This window comes from Hoplias malabaricus, chromosome 4, assembly GCF_029633855.1.
Source record: "Hoplias malabaricus isolate fHopMal1 chromosome 4, fHopMal1.hap1, whole genome shotgun sequence".
In the NCBI taxonomy this organism is placed as follows: Eukaryota; Metazoa; Chordata; class Actinopteri; order Characiformes; family Erythrinidae; genus Hoplias; species Hoplias malabaricus.
The window spans coordinates 31,931,775-31,947,904 of NC_089803.1; the positions used below are offsets into that span (position 1 = coordinate 31,931,775).

Consider the following 16,130-nt stretch of genomic DNA (forward strand, 5'->3'; position numbering starts at 1 on the left):
GTTTTTATTAATATTAATTATTATTAATACTTCAGGTTAAAATAAGATTATGATCCCAAACAGACCTGCATTTTATATAAAAAAACATCAAACCACTATGTAGATCAAACTCTTATGTTCTGTGGAAAATCCAATTTACTCAAATTAGACGTTAAAATAAGCAAAAGCATTATCATCAGAGCTCAAGTTCAAACATCAAAATTAACTTGGAAATCAATCAAAAAATTATATACCTTTTTTTTCTGAATTATTCCTTTAATTTTGAAGCATGGAGGCACTAAAATCAAAGTCAGATTTAATATTTCTATGTAGAAGCAGTGTTTTAGAGCAATGCTTTTTGGAAAGGCTAGTGTTAGAAGTGTTCCCCAATATTATACACGAATACTAGCAGGTATCACAGACACAGGGACATTAAATGATTTTGAGCAGACCATTGTGATGCTGGATTTCGTATTGAGATTAAGAAGAAGCTATTTCAGGAGTAGGCTTGGCCTGCTACAATGCTGAGCATTAAAATGTGTTATTATAGATTAACCCTATCATTGTATTGTGACATGTAACAGTAAGATTTTTTTTAGTCAGTCATTTCCTAATTACTTTATCTTTGCCCAATAACCTATTTACTTTGCTTTGTACAATCAAGTCTGATTTAATCTTACATATTAGCCTTGTGTAATGTTTCTGGAGTTCTGAGTAAGACTTCATGTGTTTTTGCAGAGTACCGATGATTGAGAAACAAGCTGAATCTTGCCTTGATCTAATTTGTTGAAGAAAAGTGTGATACTGCTGCTAAGTGTAAAGTCACACTTTGAGAATGTGACGCCATAAGGCTGTGATGTGCTAAAAATAGCGTTTCATAGCTGCCATAGTTACCTTACGCCTTCTAAGACAACATCTTTCTTCAACTCCGTTCAAAGGCCTTTTTCTTAAAAGACTCTTTTTCTTTTGCAGCACCACCCACAAAAACAACCTATGTCAGCTACACCAACCATGCCATATGAAGATGCATCCTGAGTGGAAGATTCTGGGATTGTTTACATGAGGCATGGATTAATGGCACTGGCAGGAACGAAAGCATGACACAGTGATGTTGTTCATAGAAAAGACAATGACTGGTTGGACTGAGGCAAGATCGTTCATGTTTTCTAACAGTTACACTAGTGGTCATGCAGCAGTCACTGCTGACATAGCAGTGAACAGCACTGGGATATCAATGATGGAGCAAAAGAAAAATATATATATAAAAAATCTAAAGAAAACAAAGGAAATATTGGAGTCAACCATGTTAGTCGTTATTCTAATTGTAAGTATTTTGTGGTTGTGCAGATTTTTAATTCTTGTTCCACAGTGTCAGATCTGCATTGGAAAATGCATTTGTCTGTTGTATCGGCTACTCTGGTCAATTAGCCTGGACTGTAAGTGTGTATATGCCATGGTTGAAGCATGCCAATTTTTTATACAAATAATTTATTTATAATAAAGGAATGTTTTTGAAATGTGTAGCGATCTTGTGTGAGCAGTCAAACATTGTGCTGTTGGTCTACAATTTTCTCACATTTAGTGGGAGACAAATATGCAATTGATTTTGGAAAGGAATTTAAATGCACCAAATTCTGGATTTAATTATGATGAATATATTAAAGAAATATTTGCACAGTACAAAACTACAGTTGCTATTTTGAAAGCCCATCATTAGTCTGCAATTTGTTTCTGAACAGCAAGCATAGATGCATAGATGCAACTATTATAAAAGATGCAGTTATACTTATAACATATTTACTAGACCAAGAATAAAATAAAGGGATTCATGCCAGTGGTGTTCAAGACCATCTGAGATAAAGCTATTCCAGTCGTGCAATTCACCGTTCTTCCAGAGCACATGAACATTTTTAATGCTTGCGTATGTTAGCTTTTGCTAGAGAAGCTAGGTGTGTTTTTCTCATCATGGAATCTGTTCCTCTAAACAAAATTTTAAAAATTCATGCCTGTTACACACTTGGAAGAAAGTGCTGGGACAAAGACAGCAGTAACTACTGGGTCACATAACTTTATCCTTTAATTCTCATTTTTAATCATTTGAAACCTAAAGATACTAATATCAAGTAGGTGTGCAAGTGGAATTTTTGACCATTCTTGCTGTATTCAAAAGAAGCTGATCTGTGTTTGCTGTTGTCTAACTCTCCTCCTCATGATGTGCCATATATTTTTTTCAGTAGTAGACACACTGAACCCAGACAGGTCAGTCTAGCATGCACACTGTCTCTATAAAGCCATGCTCTTGTATCTTGTGCAGAATGAGGCCCGGCATTGTCTTGCAGATATAGACATGTAGTCCTTGTGAAAGCACATCACGCTGATGGCAGCATACTGTAGTCTGCAGAAGTCTTAAGCACCTAGTATTATTAAATAATTATTGTTATTGTTTAAAATATCTTCTTAACAAGTGCGGTGCTTGCATAAAATTCTGTATTATTACAAAAAAAAAATCCAAAAATAAAAAATACAGGAAAAGTACATTTTAAAAAGTAGTCGATGTGTAGTGAGCTAATGTAAAGGACAAAGTTTATTTCCAGATATTCTTGAATATTCTTATCTCCTTGAATTAGGTATTGGATGTTAACAGCAAATAATAGTGGACTGCTACGATCAATACTTACTGTATTAAAAAGTTGTATATTGGAAAATAAAAATAAATTCAGATTTAATTTTTCATCAGTGATTATTAAGGTTAATATTTTGCTACACAGCGACAATGAACCTAAGACAATTTTAAAATAAAATCCAGAAATAACATAAAATATGTTGTATGCTTTAGAGAACTACCTTCTCTACCAGGTGAGCCTAGACACAGTCAGAGAAGCAACGTTGGCAAGATAATATTTATGAGCTGCCTCCAAGCAGGTGTACTGTATTCCAAATATAGCATATGCCCAGTCTTTTCAGCAATATAAACAAGTTATTTACTGCCATGGCAAGAGGATACAGTATTTTTTCATGGCTTTTTTATGCATGCAGTTCAAAATACTGGCAGAAAGTGTCTTGCATTCAAAGGGTTGCGGAGAGCTCAGTGACAGAAGGGAAGAGAAGCAACAGAGGAGGTAGTAACCAACTGGGTTTTGGACTGTGCAGAAAATTTTGACAGGGCAGTACTTTGGAACTATCATTTCTCTTCCAGTGACTGTGTTAGCTTTTAGCTTTCAGGCAGAATGTATCAATGTCAACTGGTTGGTAAAAGTTGGCATAGTATAGTGGGTAAAATCACTGCCCACCTCAAAGAGCAGACTGAGGTTCAGTTCCTCACTCAGGCTAGCATATCTTGCTGTAGGGTTCATTTCCCTGTGTTGGTAAGCCCACTATAAAATAAGAGTCCTTATATATGACTCCTGAAACTACGTCAACTCTCTCTGTGACGTTATTGGAATTGTAAGTCTCAGTGACTACTTAATGGCTATGCTTGGCTTTTGCTATGTTATATGTTTTGACATCAGCATATTTCAAAACAATTTCCTAGCATTTTCACAGAGGAAAAAAACAAGGACAGAGACATTTAGGACTATTTGTGGACTCACTCCAGAACATGTAATTGGCTCACAGATAGACATGAAGCTTCTGTAACTAAGTTGCTCCTTCAGAGTTTTCTGCGGTTGGACGGCCCTCCAGTTAGCCTCAGCTCACTAATGACTGTCTCTCAGTCTCCACTTAGGCCCTGAGAGATCAAAAGAAGCATGGCTAACTAAAATAGACCAGCAATATTTTTGGAACATCAGAAATTCTGACACTGCACTCGGTAGACTACTTCTCTTACTTTAACAAACACGAATAAAGTGAAAAAAGCATTTGGTCTATTAGCATTTGTACGGAAGAACTATGTGCGGCAGAAGAAAAATGACAGACAGCCCAGAACTTACAGAAATATAATAATGATCCTGTGCTATGCTAATTATAGTAGTACTAGAAGTATATACTATGATAATAATAGCATTATTATTAAAGCTAATATTAAGTTTTATATTTTTTCAATTCACTTTTTTGGCACATTACCTCATTTCTATCAATGAAACATTCCCCTGTGCTCTGGTTTCCTTCCATAGTTTCAAAGACACATGTTGGTACATTGACTGTCCTCAGGTGTGATTGTATGGGGCCCCGTACAGTGTGGGTTCCTGCCTTGCACCTAAAGATAATGATGGTGGGCTTCGGACACACCACAACCCTGCCCACAATGGCTACATAGGTTACATGGTTACATAGGCTGAAAGTTTTATTCTTTTTTTGTCTGGCATTTTGAATACTGCAGACAAGGAGAGATATTTGTCCATCAGGTCCAAAAATCAGTAAACACCTTTTAGAGTGAGATTCAGCTAGGTGCCCTCATAGTAGACACAGATTTTGAATGGTACACACACAGATATTACTTGATAATTTCCATAAAAAAATCATTATTTATCATTGCCTTTCTTGGTCACAAATGCACACACACGTACATATTCAAATGACAACCTCCAAACAATAATATAATACACTTAAACAATACATCTTGATGAGAATACCATATGCTTCACAGATGACTATGTATATTTTGTTTATTTCTTTCCAAACTGTGTGTGACATCAGTGCTTCAGAATATAACTCACTGGATTGCATTTACAGTCATTAAGTGAGTGCAACTTAAAAGCATCTAACACATTACCGAGCTGACCTTTGATGCAGTAGCTCAGAGAAAGCCATACTGAATGTGTTTGTACCATTTGCCACATCAGCGGCCAGGCATTTTCTCTAATGATTGAGGCCGGAGACAGCTCAGACGCCATTTAATAAAACACCCAACACATATTGCAAGGCTTTAGCTGTGAGCTCTGTCACATCTAATCAAAAGGCACAGGCTACACCAGGCACTCAGGGCCTTTTTTAAGACAGAACTGCTGGAAGTTGAGATGAGATTAACTGGATTTTCAGAACAGATTCGGATTCCCCAGAAATTATTTAGCTAAACTGATATATACAATTGTGTGATAATGAAAGATTGTTTCACTGCTGCTTAAAATATGATTCAACGTTCAAGAGAGCATATCTCTAAAGGGAATTAACACAGTCATATGTTGCACACTGCAAACAATGCATAATAACGTCATTTTTGCTCCTGGGCTCCCCCCTATATTTGCAGAGTGTCATTCAGTTTTACAGTTCAGTCAGCAATGTTACAGGCCATGAGCTGGACACAGGGTCCTTTGGTTCATATTTGGAACCACTAGCAGCAGAATCACTCTTGTCCAATCTCATGCTCAGTCACTCTATTTGTGGGTAATGTGTGCCATAATGCATTATGCAGTTCTCACAAAAAGTTTCACGTCTGGACCATAAAGTTTCATAGTGCGGATTCTGCAATGCAGAGCCTGGAGCAGCAACCATATAAATTCTGTTCTCTCTATAACAGGTGAGTAGAGCATAACAATGATTTTGAAGCTATAATTTTAAGGTAAAAATACTACGAAGTGTAGCTTTAAAAGCTATCCTTTAGCTAAATATGACCAAATAATATTATTGTTTAAAATAACGCAAAATATATTTTAGTTTACACCCAAAGAGACAGCATTCACATTAGAAATTCTCAGAGACAGCTTTGTTCATTGACATGAAGTGTGTATATGTGACATGTACTTTTCAGGTTCCATTACTGTCTGTTATTTTGTCAACAACAGTAAAGAGAGCATTACACACAGATCATGAGTATATACCCTGTCCTGTAATTGAATAGCTTGTCATCTCATGAGGCCAGAGATTATCTCACAATGAGAATACACAACTGGGGACAATGTTTGTTTCTGAAACACAGGATTTCACACTGTGTTTGTTTCCACACGAGTAAATCTAGGATCCTATTTATATTGAGTCTAAAATCTCTGAAGGTTGTCCGCAGATGTTTTGTTAGAAGATCACATCTGGTCCTGAGAGACTAAATGGCTAGAGGCAATAATCTTAAAGATATTGCCAAAGGTTACAAAGAACTATGCTCCATTTGAAGTGAGAGACTGTAGCCTGCAATACTGAGATATTATAAATATATTTTTACATAGCTGTGAGATTTAGTGGGGCTCCATAAAACAATGCACAATCATGTGCAATATGATGTATGACGTTATGTTGAGAAACCATCCTCTACTGGGAGCACGGTTAAAGAATGCTTTCTACTGCAATTGTGTAAAATTAAACATGGAAAATGTAGAATCACTAAAATGTAATGTGACTAGCAATGCCTACTTCTGCACACAACAGTGCCTATAAATACACAACAAAATATTAGTACTCTTTTATAAGGCCATACCCACAAATCATAAAAGGTGATCCCAGTGAATGTAGTTCAGCATTGCAAATATGCCCTGTCAATGCTGGAACGCATAAGACTTCTTTAAGATATTTATATCTACCTTATTTCCTTCATTTTTTCGGGAGTCTTGTTCTATAACTGTCAGGTAACATTGCCCATTTCTAAAATGACTGTGGACAGTTGGCTCTCATTAAACTGTAGCTCCACCAGGCCCCAAACAAGACATTTATTACATATCTCTTATATTCACCTGTAAACAACACTAATCCCTGACCAGCCAACATTTACTTTGCAATTCAGAATGAATGCGCTCGAGAGAGTGCTGCTTATTCTCCAGTGGTATACAGTCAACTGAACCATTAACTCTAATGAAAGGCACTGAAGCATGTCAAAATGTTAAGGGGCCTTGTGAGACCAGTGCACTATTCCTGTAAAAGCTCCTTAAAACCACCAGCTCCTGTGTGAGTCATGTTTATGTACTACAAAAAAATGAAGCTATTGGATTAATTACAACTTACTGAGGCTCACAGCTACATTACACATCCATAAATTTGTAGACACTTAATTAGTGAATTATAAGTCAGCATTCAGTGTGGACACATACGAATGATTCTATGAAATGGTATACTGTCAAACCACTGCCCATGAGACTAATTTCACAATGCTCAGAGCTGAGTGTTGGCTAGAGGGATACGAAGACTACAGGCATTGGAATATGGTGCAGAGGAACAGTGGTCTTTGAAGTGATGGAGCAAAGTCCAATACCTTTGGAACCCAGAATTGATCATCCAACATCAGTAGTAGACCTAGATTCAGTTCTTATTGCAGGATGCTATCAAATGTCCACATATACGTTCCCACATCTAGTGTAATCACTTCCAAGAAGAGAACATGCTGTTATTGCAGCAAAGCCTCTAATAATAACCTTAGTTTTAGAAGTTTTTGCCATTATATGGAGCTAAAAGCTGTAATAATGAGAGGCAAGTGCATGCATTTTTCTGTTTACTGCTCTCTCACACACTGTGAAATATTTAAAATGTGTTTCCTCTCCAATTACACTGACCACAGTTGCTAAAAAAAAGCACCTCATGCATCCGCTATACAACAGAATCCCCAGTGTTGAATTAACACCTGCAGTAAGTCCAGCTGGACACAAACGAACACTAGACAAATTCATTCAGCACTGTAGGTGTGAATTCTGCTGTGGGGACTTTGCTGTGCTCAGGCAATGATCTCTTGCTGTGGAGCTCCACGACTTCATTGACACAATGCTCAGCAACAAGCACGTCCTCTGAGGCTGTAGTGTTTATAGAGGACACTAGCCAACATATGGCCCCGTTCTGCTTCCCTGACCAGGTTACACACTACACTAGAGGTCCTGACATGCATAGGAACACCGTCTGGATTTCATGATTATGGTATCCATTCTCAAACTCCTATCAAACCTCTGTGACTTCATTATACTGGGAAAAGCCAGCTGCCTTATACTTTTTCTAAACATTTGCTTATCGAGGGAGCATTCAAATTGTCCTTTATTCACATTCCTCCATATCTGTGGATCTGTGGGGAAAAAAAAGAAAAAAAAAGCTGAATCCATCTGAATAAAGTGATGTGTAGGCATACCCTACTGTACCCTCCCAACATTTCACAGGTCCTCAGTCTCTCTCCAGCACTCGTTGTCTAAGCATTGATCTATTTGTGTTATTTGTTCCCTACTTGTGTCTGTACTGATTATATACAGATTCTTGTACTTATACCCTATAAACACAGTGGAACAACATAACGACATTTATATTGAATGAGGTGTATTACCTTATTCAGAGGTAATTTAAAGTGTACTGAGGATGTATACTGTGAAATTGTTATGCTATTTCATAAGGGACTATGGCAGCACGGTGGTACTTCAAGTAATGTTGCAGTCAGATAGCTTTGGACCCAACACAGACCTTATAAGGATAAAGCAGTTACAGAGAATAAATGAATGTAAGGGACTTGAGCGTCTGTGGATTTTGGGACCTCTGTGGTGTCCTTATATCAATCCTCAGTGGATGCAGAAGTCTAACTATACATTAATATAAATTTTCTTTTCATTCTACCACTTCATTTTTTTAATTTCTAGTACAAAGTACCAGTACATGCTTTGTCTGCCTCTAAGAGACTTTATTGCTTTGGCAGCACACATACAGATACCACCTGCTCTTTTAATATCAACTGGTACTTAATGACTTTTTAGAGTGGAAGTGAATACAGGAAAGTGTGATCTATGTCTTTTGCACTGTACTATATATGTGTAGTTTGTGTGCACATTTGATGACTTCTCTGAGATCCTCCTTTACACCCACTTTACACCTCTGGTCTACTCCTTCTTTAGTGGTAATTAAATGATAACCCTGGCTGTTTCTTTTCCTGAGTTTAGACTTGCATTTGGGATATGTTTAGTAAAAAAAAGATCCATTGACAGCCACCCTTCTCTTCTCTTCTCTTCTCTTCTCTTTCATTATGGGCCGAACATTCTCACCCTCCTCAGAGATGCTTGCTCTGCCTCTTGCCCTCTAGCGTGTTTTTGTCTCAGCTGGGGTGTTCATCCCTGTCAGCCCATAGACTAATTGGGCTATAAGTCACTGATGTAGGCCACAAAAGAGTCATACACATGTCCCGGTGAGCAATTAGAGCCTTTGTGAACGGCAGTTTAAAGCTAACACATATGCCTCTGGATTATTACAGAGCTATATATTGTGATTTACTGAGGTGTTAAAATAAGTAAAGTAGGATGTTGATTTTACAAAGCCCCCTTTTTATTGCATTGCTCAGGCCATGATATTGTTTCTGCATGAATGAAGTTGTAAATTAGCCGCACTGTGGTATCTAACTCTGCACTGTGGATTATAGGCTTTGGCATTCACTGTTTAATCCAAGTTAGACCATTATTGTGCATTAAATTCAGGATAAATCTTGACATTCCAATTATTGTCGCTGTCCAATTAACAACATGTATCTGCATTTTTGTCGATTTTACGTTTACAAAAACACTTGAACACAGCAGCTGTCCTTCACATTTTATGAAAGTTTCATGATGAATGGACCAATAGAAATGCTCCAAAATTACATGAAATACAATCTTTTTACACTGACTTCCACTGAAAGATAAGGTTTTGTCATTCTCCTATAAAATATATATTTTTGGAGATACATACAAGAAAAATACAATTACATTCATACAAGAAAACATGCATCCTAACAATTTATATCTGAAACATGTATCTCCAAAACTCAATGTAATAATTTTAATCCAAATAATTTCAGAGTAATTTCATATAAAATAATCCTTATCCATATGCAATTAGACCTCAGAGCTGCAGTGCAACCAAAATAATACAGCTCTCAATAGCTCTTCATAAACCAACTTAAAGTAATAAGTAAATACATAAACAGACACACACAGCCTTGACTTTTCTATTTATGTTAACTGTTGGACTGTAGGACTGTTGTTAAAGTAGTCAAATATATGCACATTAGTAAACCATAATTCCACTTTCATGGATGCAGAGCTAAAACATTCTGAGGAATTGCATATGCATGACTTTTACCACCGCCCCTGCAATGCACAGATACTGTAGGTGCACACTCCAATCAAGCAATAACCACAATCCACTGGAAAACACAAACAGTCTGCCCTCAGTCCTTCTGTTTGAGTCAGAACTATAATTAGTGATCCTCCCTGGGGATGCATACTGAAGGCAACCTGCGCTGAAATGTCTGTGCTGGAATTAATGATTCACAATGTGCTGTCATGCTTCAATATCTATTTTTACCCCAGCTTCAACTTGACCTTATACTATAGGCATAAAGGAAACCCTAGTAGTTCAGATCTTGACTCAGTGATTTCCTGTGTGTACATTGCCCTGGGGCGGTTTCATCCAACCTCATATTACTCCGCTGGCTTCCAAAGTGACCAATAAATGACATGGGCATATGGACATCTTATTAGTGCGTCTCTCTGTTCCCTCAGCTTAAGAAACATTAAACATCCCCTGCTTTGCTTTGTTTCTTAGCTCTGAAGTCATCACATCAAAAAAGGATAAGATGCCTGTGCCCTTTCAGTAGGCTGTTTGTTCCTAAAGCCATCCTGACAAGAGGATTTAAGCAGATTCTCTTTTTGAATGGGTGCAAAATGACACGTCCACTTTGACATTTTCTAAACACAAGTTAAAGCCCATTGCTGTTTTAACATTCACATTTATGGCATTTGGCAGGCACTCATATCCAGAGGGGCTTACAATTTTAATCATGTAACAGATGTAGGCTAAAGCAAATTTAGGAGTCTGGCACAAGACCTGTCATGGTGTAAGATCAGTCTGGGAATTGATCTCGAGTCTACTGTCTCTAGGACAGTGGTATTACACCAACCACAACATTTCACATTTCCATCTGGCCAAATCCAGGTTGTGCACACTATAAAAAATTAAGCAAAAGACAGAACACATAGTGAACTTTGAAAAACTATTCCTTTCTCTCTTTATTCTGTACGGTTCAACTTATTTCAGAAGTGCAGCCATGAAAACAGTATTTGATTTTCAGACTGAACAGTGCTAATTCCTATGTTGTAAACTGTAATTATACACAGAACAAGATACATACTAGGTGCGTCCTTTAGAGCTTCACATTGAGCCCATCCCACTCTCTTCCTATCAGTGACCACCACATTTTAAGAAGAAAAAAGAAGAAGAATCACCTTTACACACACTAGTGAGCAATTCCTCACACACACTACTGGCAGTGAACACACACACAACCAGAGCACTGCTCCTAGTGTGTTTGAAGTATTGCTCACTAGTGTGTTATTATTTCTGTTATCATCTATTGCAGAAAATTTAAATAAAATAGTATCCTACACCTGACCATTAAGATTGCTGTGGCCATTTATGATCTGATCAGTGACCAGCTACGCCTAACAAATCAGGTTACTCATTGGGCTCAGCCTATTCCTTGCAACCATATTCTAAATCCCCACTACATTGCTAGCCCTTCAAAAACTGGCAAAGTACATATCTGTCTTTCTGAGTATGCTGAAAATGTTATTATTGATCTCTGCTTGGAAACATCTTCAGGTAATTTAGATCCATATCTGATATCTGTTGTTACATATGTGTTGTTTTTGTTTTAAAAAGAAAAATCCAAATATATCGTTCTGACAATAAACTGCAATTTTCATTTTGTGGGCTAATAAAGGGTCTGTTACAACAAGGCCATCACCAGATCTGATTACTGTTGCATGAAAAACCAACCGATGCTCAACTACATTACCCATATGGTCTAATAACCATTTGCCTTAATTGAATGTCTGAATTTTAGGAAAAACTGAGTAAGTACTATTCTAAGTTTTCTAATTTGGAATATTCTCAAATTCTTTTATTTTATTAATATATTCCATTTTATATGTATATATATATTTATTATAATGATCATAATGTTGATATATATATATATATATATATATATATATATATATATTCTTTTTAATACCATTTATAATTCTTTCAGATAAAATTCACATACACCACATTTAAATATTTATTTAAAAATAAACATAGGGCCATTTAGTTAAATATTATTCAGTTTTAATTGTAACCTTGCAGTTACATTTTTAATGTAGCACACATCCTTATTTTTTTCTATCCATTGTGTTACTGTGGAGGCTGTGGGTTCAGCCAGGCTTCTGACATTTGATTATGTCACTGTGCAGCAGCAGGCACTGCTTCCACCAATCATTTAGAGAAAACTATCAACAGTCTCAGAGACCTTCCCTGGTAGGACATGTTACTGGAAGGATAACATTTTATTACTTTCAAATTCATGTCTTTGAAGCATCTGTGTGTTACTGGAGGAGACTGTACATCAGTTGATGTTGATGGAGCTGTAGATGTGTTTCTCACTTCTTTCTTTCTCTCATTCTATTTTAGTCACTGCTAATTCCACACACTAGCTAGGAGTCCCACAGTCACATGATGCGACCATGCTGAGAGGGTGAAGGCAGCACATGCTTTCACTGAGACGTGTGAAGCCAACCGCCACAGATTGCTGCTAGCGCAATGCCACTGAACAGCTGAATGCGCTTGGAGGAGAATACTAACTACCTAGTTCTGCTATGTTAGCAAACAGATGCCCACATTGGTCTGAGTGATGGGAGGGGGGGTGGTACATGGACATGGAGGACAGTGCTTTTGCCAATGCTTTTTACTTCTGATGTCTAATATACAGTACATATATATATATATATATATATATATATATATATATATATATATATATATAGTTCTTACATACATCATCTATAACTGCAATGAAATAAAGGTAGTGTCTAATATTTCACTGTCCTCTGAGAGAAACTAGTTTTTAAAAGGAATAACCTAATTAAACATTTAAATTACGACAGTGGGAAGAGGACAACCTGACACTGATTACGGAGCAGTGAGAGAGAAGAAATGTAGGAGAAGAGAAGAAACGAGAAGAGTGGAACAGTGTGCTATAGTTTAATAAAAGGTAAGACATCCATGTAAATGTAAAGTTTGAACCAAATCCATTGTTTGTCATCTGTGTGACTGCTGCTATGAGTGTTGAGCAAAAAGGTCAGTGGTACTTTTTTTAAATGATGCGCTCAACTTAATGCAGATTCTCTTCTGTTGTAAACTGTACTTTTAAAGCCAATATTTCTGCTGTATTTTTATAGTTATACCAGCCCCGTTCCAGTCGAGCATCACACAGTCATTCCTACAGCCTACCTCATGCACAAAGTGCACTTGAGTTGTTGAGTTTTTTGGTGACTTGTCTACTTTCATGATGAAAAATGTCCCTCAAAGGTGAGATGTTATTGCTATTGATTTCCCAACTCATACACAACATAAGCAACTGCTACTGATTTTCCACTCTGGAAATGAGAAAATCAATCGTGCAGTTTGAGACATTTGTGCATTTCATTGATTTTGGCACCAAAGTGAGATGTTTGTGGTTTTCTCTCTGCTCATTTGATGATTTAATATAAAAATTACCTGCATTTCCTTTCATTGAGTTAATGTGTTGCACAGCAGAGAGTTTTACTGCAGTTTCTGTTTGTATATATTTCATTTGAACTAGCTTCAATGAACAGAGTGAAAACTGGCTGAGAAAACTTCTTAACAGGTTGCTCTTGGGATGGCGTCCCATTTGACCAGTGGTTTGATGCCGTGGCCTGCTGCATGACCTTTGGAGAAGGTTCGGCCTGTTGATGTATACATGCTGCTGACCAAGTGTTCATCGATTGTAATGAAAAGTGCTATCTCAAGATTATGGCAGGAATGTGGGGATAATTTTATTGATTACGATGACCTTGGCTGCGACCTCACAGGAATGTGCGTGTTTTACAAATCTGGACACTTCCGTATTGATTGGGTCTGAAGGAGCTGGGGAGCATCCCCCCCTATCAAGATTGCAGGAGGATAGGTAGCCCATGAAAAGAAATGGAGGACAGCACACTGAAAGTTAATTACTTTCTCCAAGGTGATAATTGAGTCAGCTTCTAGAATAAGCACCCCCTCCGAGGCAGCAAAGGTCAGTGTATTGAATGAAGATAACTTCAGGGAGAAAGCCAGCCTCAGTGAAGTGCCCTCACTAGGGATCAGCTTAGAAATGATGGTGATATCATGCCAGCAAAAAGACACTGGCCTCTTGGACCAAGAACACAGCCTTTTGCTTTTAATAACCAAAGATCAGGCGCAAAAGTTACTTACTTTATGCTGCATATACAATACAATAGGATTAAAAATTGAGTACGAAGTCTAATCCTCTTAGTCTAATAACTTCCTGAGCCTGAGTGAACAGTGAATCTCAAATCACACCCGGTATGTCATTACACTTCTCCTAATCTCTCTCCTGCTAGTATTATACATCCATCTACTTACACCTCCACACAGGTACAGCCTTCCACTCTCCAGCATCTCAGCCATTTTAGTATTCTCTCATGGTGTATACTGTGTCTGCAGGATTAAATCTTCATATGCATATGGAACAGATCCCTCACACTGGATATTTTACCCCCTCGGCTGTAGTCAACATAATGACCCTTGAAGTAGTGCAGACACTGAGTTTACAGCAGTCGCACTCAGAGTAGAAGGGTGTAAAGTCAAGGCATCCTCCCAGAGCGGAAGCCATCAGCAGACTTTCCTCAGGTCCTCACAGGCTCCTGGAGGAACAGGACAGAGAGCGAAAGAGTGGTCTCAGAGACCCTCCAAGCCCCACAGCCATGTACAAGTAGCAGAGACAACAAGTAAAAACAAAACACTTAAGGGCCTCCCAGCTAATGTGGGGATGCTGACAATCTGGGTCCAGGCATTCTGGGTTCCTCACAACACTAATGCAAATGTTAAAACTATGAATCATATCTTGGCAAATTAAATATTTTTAATCTGATTTGAAATATGAACATTATTATCTGAAAAATCAAATATTTTTAAATGTGCAATCATCTGGTATTGAAAAATACTTCTAAAACAATTTCCCAAGTAAAAATGCACTTTGGGCGGCACGGTGGTGCAGCAGGTAGTGTCGCAGTCACACAGCTCCAGGGACCTGGAGGTTGTGGGTTCAAGTCCTGATCCTGGTGACTGTCTGTGGGGAGTTTGGTGTGTTCTCCCAGTGTCCGTGTGGGTTTCCTCCGGGTGCCATTACAGACAATGAATGAATGAAAAATGTCCTTTAAGTAAAGGGTAACTGAATTAATTTGAAAATATTCTTACAGAAATATCGCATGACAATTTTTAATTAGATTTCATTTTCACTCACTATTCCATTCTTTGCCAGGCACAGTGCTGACTGACATGTCTGATCTCTTCAGAGTCACGTCTGAAAGCCTTGTAATCCCGCTTGCTCTAGTGCAGCCGTTTTGGGCATAGCTCACTTTACTGATTTGCATCAGTCCAGTGAAGTGGGTAGCACATCAAAGCAACTATAGCACATTCAGGCGCTAATTATGGCGGAGGTCATCATCAAAAATGGGATGAAAGGAGTGGTGTCAAAGCTTCTGATTTAAATGCACTTCATTAACACCATAACTTCCACATTCAGATTTTGTCTGGGAAGTATGAATATTCCAAACATGCATCTAATATATTTTACTACTGAGAGAGTAGTCCAATCTGCTCTGAATTACAAAACAAGCATTTCTTGGCCATTTTCCCCCAAATGTTGTATGTGTACTCTTGTCAAAATACTGAAGCCTAATCCAGCTGACTCATGTAGCTTAGTAAGCAAAGCAGAGCTTACATCAAAAACAGGAAATCTCTAACATTTACACATTTTCTAAATTTGGTGATCCATATATACATACATATTATTATGAATCTGATAAGCAATTTCATTATCCAATATGCAACGATTCAAATACGCATCCTATTCAATTCCTACCCATTTTGTTATAGGTCTGCTCTGCACTATAGTTCCTCCATAGGATTTCTTATCATCAACTATTCATCTGTTTCATAATTGTATACAATTATTGTATACCACAGGTCTTTCACACAGGATTGTAGTCTTTGGCTGTGAGCAGTGAGATATGTATGTGTCTGCTTGCAGGAGGTGGATGGGGATCAGCAGACTCGGCTCTTTTCTCTCGAGCCACTCACACATTCATGCACATACATCCTGTTCTGTTGTGTGGAACAATAACTGCTGTAGATTTCGGAAAAATAAGTGCATAAATTCATATGAATAAATATTCTTTGCCACAAGGCAAACGTTCACAGATTTTAAATAATCTAGGTGTGTACAGTACTGT

At 37.7% G+C, this 16,130-nt stretch overlaps 1 protein-coding gene across 1 annotated transcript in view; it reads left to right on the top strand.

Annotated features, from left to right (window-relative positions):
• Positions 1-1,425, top strand: part of grm8b (glutamate receptor, metabotropic 8b) — a 128,521-nt gene extending 127,096 nt beyond the window's left edge. The window contains exon 11 of the mRNA XM_066667763.1: positions 952-1,425. Coding sequence (XP_066523860.1) covers positions 952-1,001 — 50 coding nt within the window. The 3' untranslated portion in view covers positions 1,002-1,425. The remainder of the gene's footprint in view (positions 1-951) is intronic.
• Positions 1,426-16,130: the final 14,705 nt, after the last annotated feature.